This window comes from Diceros bicornis, chromosome 8 (assembly GCF_020826845.1).
Source record: "Diceros bicornis minor isolate mBicDic1 chromosome 8, mDicBic1.mat.cur, whole genome shotgun sequence".
In the NCBI taxonomy this organism is placed as follows: domain Eukaryota; kingdom Metazoa; phylum Chordata; class Mammalia; order Perissodactyla; family Rhinocerotidae; genus Diceros; species Diceros bicornis.
This window is the reverse complement of record NC_080747.1, coordinates 3206941-3216898: the sequence shown is the minus strand read 5'-3', so window position 1 is coordinate 3216898 and position 9958 is coordinate 3206941. Positions and strand designations below refer to the sequence as shown.

Genomic DNA, 9958 nt, shown 5'->3' with positions numbered 1-9958 from the left:
CGGTGGCCCCGGTGACTTGCTCCCCGGGCCCCGAGGGCCGCCCGCGCGGAGCTCTGGTTGGCAGGACCCCCGCGCGGAGGGCGACCCGCGGGGGACCTCAGCACCACGCTGCGCTCAGCGGCGCGCTGCAGTCGCCACGCCACCTCGAGACCACACCCGCATCGGCCACAAACAGTCGAATAAAACGATTACATCGCTGTGATAACCCGTTTAACCTGGGTTTCAATGATCCCGTTCGTGGAGAGTCCCGCCGTGTACCGCGGGGTGGGCGCTGCGCGTGCTGCGCGGAAGACCGGGACACGCCCGGCCGCCCGCCCGGTGCGGAGGGAAGGAGGCCGAGGGCGGCGGGGGCTGCGGGTGCGACCTGCGCCCGTCTGGAGGCCTCAGCCCGCGGGGCGGCCGGTCTAGCCAGGCACGTAGCTTGCACCTTCCAGGACTGGCAGAGATGTGTCCGCTGACTGCATGAGGCCACCACAAAAGCAACAGAAGCTAGAGGGCGCGGGTCCCAGGCGGAGCCTGAGCCCCAGTAAGGAGGCCTCGAGGAGTGGGAAGGAGGAGACAGGGCTCTGCGCTGACCCCCGAGTGGCCGGGAGGGGTCTCCTCGGCACCCACTTTCCCCCGTGGCTGCTCACCAGGAGCGAAGGCCTTTGAAAAGTAGTAGTAGCAAACCAGGTTGATTGAAGCAGATCACAAGTCCCTCCTAGACAAGGTAGAGAGAAAGCTGAGAAAAGTGCTGTGTCCGGCAGGCCCCCACACCTGCAAGGGAAAGGAGACCCAGCCCTGGAAGGGCTGGAGGGAGGTTGAGGTGGCCACTGTAAATTGGGGGGGGCTGGGTTGGAGGAGAGACTCTAGGTGTCTCTCAAGATGCGCCCTCCTGTCATGCTGTGGGCACTGGGAGCCGGAAGGTGGGGACCTCAGGGCCCAGAAGGATGAGGACCACCTAAGTCATGGGCTGCTTTCCCCCCCAGGAGGCCCCATGGAGCTTTCCAGGGCCTGGCCTCAGGGCACCAGGAACGACGCGAGGGTCTGGGCAGGGGATGATTCCGGGTCAGGGAGCTGGATGGCAGGGGCAGACACACAGATGGACCGCCTGCCCCAGGGAGATCCCTGTGGCGCCTTCTCCTGGGCCGTCTGGCGCCACCACTGAGAACTCCAAGCCTGCCAGAGCCTGGCCCGGCTGCTGCGTATCTCTGCCCAGGAGTGTCTGTTCCCTCCTGAAGCCTGAGGACGAGACAGGTTTTCTTTCGAGGAGGCTCGATTCTGTCACAGGAGTGACAGGTTCACTCTCTCCAGGCTGGAGCAGTGTCCCTCTCCCAGGCAGGGGACCCCGTCTTCCACCTGCAATAGGCCTGCGTGGGGCTGATGGAGGCGGGAGCAGCACAGTGCTCCAGACCACTTGAGTAAGCTTTCACTGAGAGCCCATAACCTCGGGCCCACAGCTGGGACTTTGCCCCTGGGTCCAAGTCCCCCAGCTCACCAGAGACTGCGATCACCCAGGGGGTGAGGCTGAGGCCAGAGAGCAACCTTCTCCACCTGACCTGGCTGGGAGTTCTAGTGTTTTGTTTTGACCAAAAGAAAAAACCTGTGTGGTCAGAGATGGCCCTAAACTCCCGGGGGAAGGGGCAGTGGACATGGGAGGCCACACAGCTGGCAGCTGGTGGTGCCAAATGAGAGTGGCTGATGGGTCTGTCTTCACCTGACTCCTGGCTTTTGGTTTTCGTGGAGGTCCCAGAACTGTAAGGACACAGGATACACAGCCCTCTTGCCCACACCCATGTGACTTCCCCTGAGGTCCTGCTGGGCCTCCCTGTCAGGGGAAGAGGGCGTTTGAGCAAGCAGCCCCCAGACCTCAGCTCCTGCTCACCTGCCCCACCTGTCCCTGGCTGGCACTGGAAAGTGCTCCAGGAGGGAGGGACAGCGTGGACCACAGCCGGCCACCAGAGGGGCCCAGCCCCAGGGATCACAAAGCAGCAGAAACTGTCCAGAAAACGTCCCTTTTTATTCCATACGCAAATAAGTAGATTCATTAAAAAAAAAAAAAAAAAAAAGTCTTTGCCTGGAGGACGAGCGGAAGCCCAGGAGAGAAGCCAGTCTGGCCCTGCCTTCGGAATGGACGATCTGACGGATGCACCCCCTGGCAGGGCCTTTGCCCCTTCCCCTCCACAGGGCCTCTCTCTCTAGGCGTTCTCTAGGCAGCGGCAACTTCCTGGCCACCAGGCTGATCACAGTCCCCTGGAGATCTGCCCTCTGGTGCCTGCATAGTCCCAGGAAGGGACTTTCGTGTTGGGGAGCACGGGTGGCGGTGTCACCTCAAAGCACCCTGGACAGCCTGTACGTGGTTTGCCTTTGCTGTGAGCTGGGCCCATGCTGCTGGCTCCGGAGGGGTGGCTGAATTTGCTTCTAGGCTGTGACCCCCTGTGGCTCCGAGTTGCATGGCCGACTGTCTCCCTCTGATGCCCTCTTCGCCGCGGGGATCCAGCCTTGCAACTGTTTGGAGAGTCACAGTCGCAGGCATTCCTGTTACATTCTGCACGATCTTCGGACAGGGGCTCGGCCGCGGCCGCCGGGGCGCTCCCGAGGCGCAGAGGATCCGTAGGAACGTCCCAGCGCTCCCCGACGGCCCTCCGAGCGCCCGCCGCCTCCGCTGCGCCGACTGCGTGTCCGCAGAGGTCCCCAGCGGCCACGAGGAGTGGGCCCAGCGGGCAGGGGGCTCACACCAGGCCGGGCATCTGTGCCCGCAGAAAGGGCACGGAGGCGGCGGCCGGGAAGGCGGCCAGCGGGTAGGCGAGGGCCCCAGAGAAGCCGAGCAGCGGCGGGGGCGGCGCGGGCGCGGCGGGCGCCAGCGGGAAGGGCAGCGCGGCGGGAGCCCCGGTGGCGGTCGCGGCCGGGGGGCTTTCGTGGTAGAGCACCGGCACGCGCACGAGGCGCTGCGCGCCCGGCGGGGACAGACTGGCCGCCTCCAGCTCGGCCGCCAGCTGCCGCTTCCACTTGTTGCGGCGGTTCTGGAACCAGATCTTGACCTGCGTCTCGGTGAGCTGCAGGGAGGCGGCGAGGCCGGCGCGCTCCGCGCTGCTCAGGTAGCGCTTCAGGTCGAAGGTGGACTCCAGCTGGAAGACCTGGCTGCGCGAGAAGACCGTGCGCGTCTTCTTCTTGCGGCCGCCGCCAACGCCAACGCCGCCACGCGCCTCCGCCGCCCCCGCCGGGGTCTCGGCCAGCTCCGCTGCCTCCTCCGCGCCGGCCGCCGGGCCCCGCGCCGCCAGCTCTGCCGCCTCCCGCTGCACCGCTCCCGGCCCGGGGCCCCGCTGCCAGGCGCCCTCAGCACGGCCCATCTCCTCGCTCGTCTCCGGTGAGTCCCGGTCGCTAGCTGCAGGGGAGAGAGGGGCACACGGGTTGGTTCTGGGGGCTGGTCCCCAGACCTAGTGACTAAGCCCAGCTGCTCCCCCCATGAGGTCACCCACAGCCACAAGCAGGGAAATACTCCCCCACAGGGCCAACACCCTGCACCATGGACGGGATGGAGAAATGCAGAGCCACAGAAAGTGAACTTGAGGACCCGAGCGCTACTGCAAACCAACGCGGGGCAACACACTCCACTCAGAACTGCCCATCACACCAGAGGACATCAGAGAAAGGAGGACCAAAAAGAAACACAAACACAAACAGAAACACAAAATGAAGACTGACTCCTGTAACCACTGGCTTCGCCTTAAAACACACAGAAGCTGCGCAGGCACACTCGCAGGAGGAAAGATGCGCTGCGAGAAACACACACACTGGAAAACAGCAGACACCCCATTCCCCAGCCCCCAGCCCCGCGCCAAGCCCCACAGACACAGACAGAAAGACTTGCAGTGACCCCTCCCCATCCCCTCAGGAGCAGATGCAAAATTCCCACTTGCACAGAAACGCTCTATAGATGGAGGACAACCACATGCAAACAGTCCCTCAAAGAAAACTGCGGCAGCCAGGACACTGGTACACACTTACCTCCATCCCCTGTACCCCTGACCCAGAGGCCCACAGAGACGTAGCCACACAAGCCACAATCATGCTCGCAGGGAGGGCTTACAAACGCAGCTCCCCAGAAACACGCAGCAGCCGCACCCCCAACACATCAGACTCGGGGTTCATGCTGTGGGCTTGGGGGCACAGGAGCCCACACGGGGTCCCTGAGCCCGTGCTCTAAGTATGGAGCCCCACCTGGCCTCCCAGAGGAGAGGAGACACCCCAGGGCTGGTAAAGGCTGGTGCCGCAGCTGACAGAAGTCTGCCCAGGACCCAGATGCTTGTCCAGGGTCAGGCCCAGCTTGAAGAGAGCAGCGGCCTGACGGCCCGGCTCACAAGGCTAACTCAGGCCAGTCTGCCTTTCCGCCTGGGCCTGAACCTCTTGTGCAAAGGCTGACAGGTCGGTGGTCAAGGTGGGGTTTGGCCGGGCAGCCCTCAGAAGGCTGTGGTGTGCCCACAGTGTGAGTGTTTGTGGTGTTGCACACCCAGGGTGTGCAAACATTGGTGGGCTTGTGCGTGTGGCTTGGGCCGTACACCTGGCGCCCATGGCGGTGTGCAGATGCTCACGTGCCCCTGCCCGACCCCCGTGCTGTGAGCCCTCACGGTGCCCGAAGAGAGATCAGATTCCAGGCGGGCGTGTGTGCCACCAGATATGGGAGCTTCTGTCTCCCCACGGCACCCCAAACCCCCAGACTCACAGAGGCCCACGAATTGCCACAAGGTGCCTAGCCAGGGTCCCCAGCTCTGGTGCGAAACCAGGACCCCAACCCGCATTGCACGAAGTAAGGAGGAGCCGCCTCTTCCGGAGCTGCCTGAGGGGCTGCAGGTGGGGATGGACCCCGAGGGCAAGAGGAAGACACAGTCACCCCATGAGACCCTTTTCAGAAACACCCCCAGAAGGGCCCTAAATTTGATCACTCGATTTTAGGACAACACTGAGAGCTGCTCAGCTTTACAGGAACAGGCTGGGGGGCCCTAAACTTTCCGGGCATAGGCTCTGAGATGTGGGTCCCTTTGCAAGGGGATCACTCCCACACCAGGAAAGGGGGTATCCAAGAGATGAGAGAGGGTCGAGGCCCACCTGCCCCCAGCACACACTAACATGCGCACAGAGCTGGATGGATTTCAGAGGTAGAGCCTGGAAGAGTCCCCCGCTGGCCTCACAGTGTGTGTGTGTGTTGGGGGGGGTGGGGGTAGCTGGCAAAGCCTGGGGGCCAGGTTGGAACGGTTTCCTGGGTCTCCCTCCAAAGGGCATGTCCCCAAGAGAGGGAAAGGGAGCAGAACTCAGGAGTGGAATGAGGTGCAAGAGGGGTGAGCAGGCTCTGGGGTTGAGAATTCTGGTCCCCAGCCTGGAGCCCTCAGCAGGGAACAAAGGCAGTGGAGGGGGAGGGGCAGAAAAGGAAGCGGGGGTGCTGGGGGCTTCAGCACAGGCTCCCTTCCGCCCTGTACAGCCCCAGCCGTCAGGCCTGGGAGGACCAAGAGGGAGGCCCAGGCCCCTGCCTGAGGCCGGGCCCTGTCTGCAGCCGGTGGAGGAGAGGGGGCTCTGGGATACTGTGGAAGACCGCCCCCCTCTCCAGCCCCCACAACAGTTTGCTCAAGGCCCCCCTGATTTTTCTGCCTCTGACTCCCTACTTTGTCTTCCCTTCCTCTTCCTGTGAGCTCTCTCTTCTTTCTCCATTCACTCCCCGACTTCGTTTGCATCTTCTCTCCTCTCCCGACATCCCTCTCCTCCACCATCGTTCCCTCTTCTTTTCTCCCACTCTCTCTCTGCTTCGTGTCCTTCCCTGTCCCCTATGTTTTTCCCTGTCCTATTTTACTCTCCTTTTGTTTTTCAGCTCTGTTGTCCCCCTTACTCAGGTCCCTCTCCGCGGGCTCTCCAGCCTCCCTCGGACCCGCAGAGCCTGGCGATGGGTGAAGCACAGGCCCAGAGAAACCTCCCCGCGTGGGGACCCTGTCCCAGAGAGTGGCCCTTCAAACCCGCCCCACCAAGGGCTCTGCTGGGGCCCTACACGACCCAGACCCGTTACACACAAGGAGGAGGGTGGCCCAGAAAGGGCTGCGACGAACCAAAGTCCGCGAGCAAATGCGCCAGGAGGAAGCCGGGCCCCCGCGCCTGGCCCACCCCGCCCGCGCCCTCACTCACTGTCAGGACTGAGGCCGCCTCCGTAGCCGCCGTGCGCCCGCGGGTACCAGCGCGTGGCGCCGCCGCAGCCCAGAGCGTAGGGCGGCCCGGGACCGGGGGTCGGCCGGGGACCGAGGCCCAGCGCGCCGGGCCCGAGCAGCGCCCGCGCCCGCGCCTCCCCGCCCGGCCCGGCGCCCGCGCGCAGCTGTCTCCGCCGCTGCAGCCGCCGCCGCCGCGCCTGCTCCGCGTCCTCGTCCTCCGGGTCGTCGTCGTCGTCCTCCTCGTCCTCGCGGCCGCCGCCCCCCTGGGCCGCGCGCCCGGCGCCCTTGGCCTCGGCCGCCAGCAGGTTCTCGATGAGGAAGGAGGAGGCGCGGGCCGGGGTGGCGCGCCCGGGCTCCGTCAGCTCGTCCGGCATCGCGGCCGCGGGCCCGTCGGGCTCCGCCGGGCTCCTCGGGCTCCCGGGCGCCCGGGCCCGGCCGGTCCCGGTCCCCGCGGGGGACAGTGGCGCGCGGCTCCCCGGCGCAGGCGCGGGGCGGCCCTGGAGCCGCTGCCCGGAGCGCTGGCGTCGGGCCCCGCGGGCAGGCGGCGGCCTCCGCGCTGGGCTGGGCCGGGCCGGGAGCGGGTGCACGCCGACAGCCGGCCGGGCAGCCGCCTCGCTCGCCTTTCCCGTCGCGGCTCTGGTCGCCGCCCGGGCCGGCCCCGCGGGGCGGGGAGGGCGGGGAGGGGCCGGCAGGGGCGGGGCGGCGCGGGCCGCCAGCTCAGCCCAGGGACGCCGCGGCGCACCCCGAGCGCGCCCACGGCCCGAAGACACCGCCCGCACGCGGCGCGCCGGCGGTCGCGCGGCCGAGGGCGGGGGCCCCGGCGGGGGCGGGGGTCGCGGCCGCGCCGGCCCCGCGCGGTCGGTTCCCGGGACCCGCGCCGCCCGCGCCGGGGTGGGGGCGGGGCCTCCGCCGGGCGGCCGCCCATTGGCTGCGGGGCCCGAGGAGAAACAGGCTGGCCAATCACCGCCCGGCAGGAGCCGCGACTGCCTCGCCGCGGGGCGAGTGTTGGACCGAGCGTGAGTAACTGTGTGCGCGCGCGCGGGTGTGCACGTGTGTGCGCGCGTGTGTGTATGTCTGAGCGAGTGCATAGGCGGCGTGAAGACCCCGGGGCTTCCGAGAAACCGCAAGAAGCTGGGCCAGTCATTTTTTTAAAGATCCCGGGTGTGAGGGCTGTAAAATTGTAGCATATTTTCATATTTACAGCTAAGGAAATAGGCTTTCAATGCCAGATGGAGTGCAGCAGAACTCCGCTTTCCAGGCTCAGTCTCAGAATGCAGGGAAATGCTACCTCCCCACCCCCGTGGCCCTGCCCCCAACGCGCCCGATGTCACTCCCTGTGTCACGCAGAGTGACAGCGGGTCTCCACCGTCCCGCTCCCCCGGAGGCCCGAGCCTTAGTAGGGGGGCGGGAGCCACTCCCCCTGGCCGCGGAGGTGCTGCCGGCAGGCCCCGTCTCTCTTTGAGCCTCCGTGTCTACGACGACTGTAAACCGGTGGGGAGTCCCCTATTTCCGCAGCAGGGAGCGCCGAGACAAAAGTGCACCCCGGCCCACGCTGCCGCCCTCAGAGCTGTGTCCGCTCAGGAGTAACCTTGTGACCCGCCTCCACGGGGAGCGGGTGACAGCAGAGACACCAGGTCACAGCGCAGGAGGAGCTGGCTTCCCGGGACGCGGTTATCAAGGAGAGATACAGGCAGCCTCTCTGTGCCAGCCCGGGGCTGGTGTCCATCGGAGTGCCGCCCACGGGAGTGCCGCCTGGCCTTCCACCTCACTTCAATTTTCCAAACAACCACAGAGGAGGGAGCATCACCCCCATTTCCCAGAGGGTAAAACAGAGGCGAGGCGAGGTGAGGAGAGACTACCCCACATGGTAAGTGGCTCTGGCTGGGCTGGAATTCCTACAATCTAGGCCTAGGGCCCTTCTGGTTCCAATGCCGCGAATCCGATGGGAGAGCCGAGCAGAGCAGCAGGGCCCGTAAACCCAGGTGGGCCGAGGCCTAGGGGGACCCTGCCGGCCTCTGACTGCTGAGACAAAATAGTGTGCATCCCCGGTGCCTCTTCTGGCATGACTGCCCGGAGCCAGCCATCCCCTGGCCGCCCCCTCACCAGCCTGCGCCTTCCTCCCCATGGCGGCAGGGAAGGACCTCTGGTGCCCGGTGGCTGCTTGACCTCGACCTCAGGTGGGAGGGGGGCTTTTCTGCAGACTCAAGGACGAGATGCTCGACCCATATCCTCTGGCCCTCACATCCTGCCCCCGGAGGGGCAAAGATGATCAATGACAGAGACTCACCGGGTTGTTTCACTCCAGCCTGGAGGCAGACACAGAGATGGGGGCTCTTCCCACCACTGTATAAATGAGGAAGGGGAGCCAAAGTGGGGTGTGCTGGGGTCTTAGGGAACAGCTGTGGTCTCCCAAGTACTGCTGCCTGGGGTCGCCCAGGGTCAGAGAGACTCCCGGGGGGCAGAGGTACCCAGCCAGAGAGGGCCTGGGCCAAGGGAAGAAATGACCATCCGGTGGGTTTGGAAGAGAAGCACTGGCCCCAGGCTAATTACAGCACCTAATCTGAGCGTGCTTCTGATAGAAGGGGAGACAGGCCAGAGGGGGACCCGGATAAAAAAGTAAGGGCTGTGGGGACGGGTGCCTTCGAGATAACCACCTACTTTACGCAGGTGGCCCTCATCATGTTTCTTTAATCACAAGCCTGACAGCTTGGTGCCGTCACTCCCATTTTTCCTGAGCATCTTCAGAGTGGGGCATCCTCAGAGTCTGGGTTCTAATTCTCCCTGCTCCGGGGCTGTGTGACCCTGGGCCTGGCGCCTCACCTCTCCCATCCTGTTTCCTCTCCTGTAAACCGTGGGTAGTAAGCGCCCCTGCCTGCGCCAGGATGTTGGGAGTGGAGGCCGGCGCGGCCAGGCGGGCGGCCGGGGCCCGGGGTGCTCGCCGGTGTCTCTCCGCTGCCTCTGGAGGACGCGCGGGGGATGGGGGGCGAGGGGACGGTGTGGTCCCGCGCGGAGAAGAGTGGGCCTTCAGAGGGTTGCGGGCGTGTCCCTCGCCGCCGGGCAGCGGGCAGCGGGCAGCGGCCGGCGCGCCCCACGCTGGGCCCGCGCACTGCCGGCCCCGCGATGCTGCCGACTGTGGCGGCGGAGCCCCGGCGCGGCGCGGAGGTTGGTGAGCCGGCACATGGTCGCAGGAGCGGTGAAGAGGTGTGAGTTGGCCGCACTGAGGCTCGCCCAGGCCTCGGCCTCTGCTCCCTGCTGGTCCCGGAGCCCGAGCGCAGCCCCGCGTCGAGGTGAGCCGGGAGGCCGAGCCCGGAGACAAGCTGGTCAACAGAGGCGGGCGCGGGGTCGCCGCCTCGGAGGCCTTGCGCGTTCAGGCTCGGCCGGCGGCTCCGAGCCGCCGCTGGTCTCAACCCCGGCGCAGCCTCAGCGGTCTGAACACTCGTTGAGACCGACCTCACATCGCTGCCGCCCTGAGCGGTTTCTGGCGTTTCCAGGGCCAGAGCCCAGGTTTCTCGTCACCTTTGGGCCCCGGGGAAGAATTCTGAGGCTGAAGGACTCCAGAGGCAGAAAAGTGGAGCTTCCAAGTCACCATCTGGGTCTCCCCCTTTATGAAGCCCCCCACACCCCCCAAGCCACCGATCCTTCCCTCCTCCTTCTCCTTCCTTCCTCCTTCTCTGTCCAGCGTGCCCCTCCTCATCCTCCCTCTGCTGCGTCTCTCCCCTGTGCAGGCCGGCTCCCTACGACCCCCAGCCCACGCTCTTCTCAGCAGTGGGCAGGGACTGCACCTCATCACC

General features: G+C 65.9%; 1 protein-coding gene across 1 annotated transcript; it reads right to left on the bottom strand.

Moving 5' to 3' along the window:
• Window positions 1-1989: 1989 nt before the first annotated feature.
• HMX1 (H6 family homeobox 1) lies at window positions 1990-6686 on the bottom strand. The gene is made up of 2 exons (XM_058546364.1): window positions 6148-6686; window positions 1990-3364 (listed from the first exon to the last, which is right to left on the bottom strand). Exons 1-2 carry the CDS (start codon window positions 6539-6541, stop codon window positions 2712-2714), a joined length of 1047 nt encoding a protein of 348 aa, XP_058402347.1. The 5' UTR covers window positions 6542-6686; the 3' UTR covers window positions 1990-2711.
• Window positions 6687-9958: the final 3272 nt, after the last annotated feature.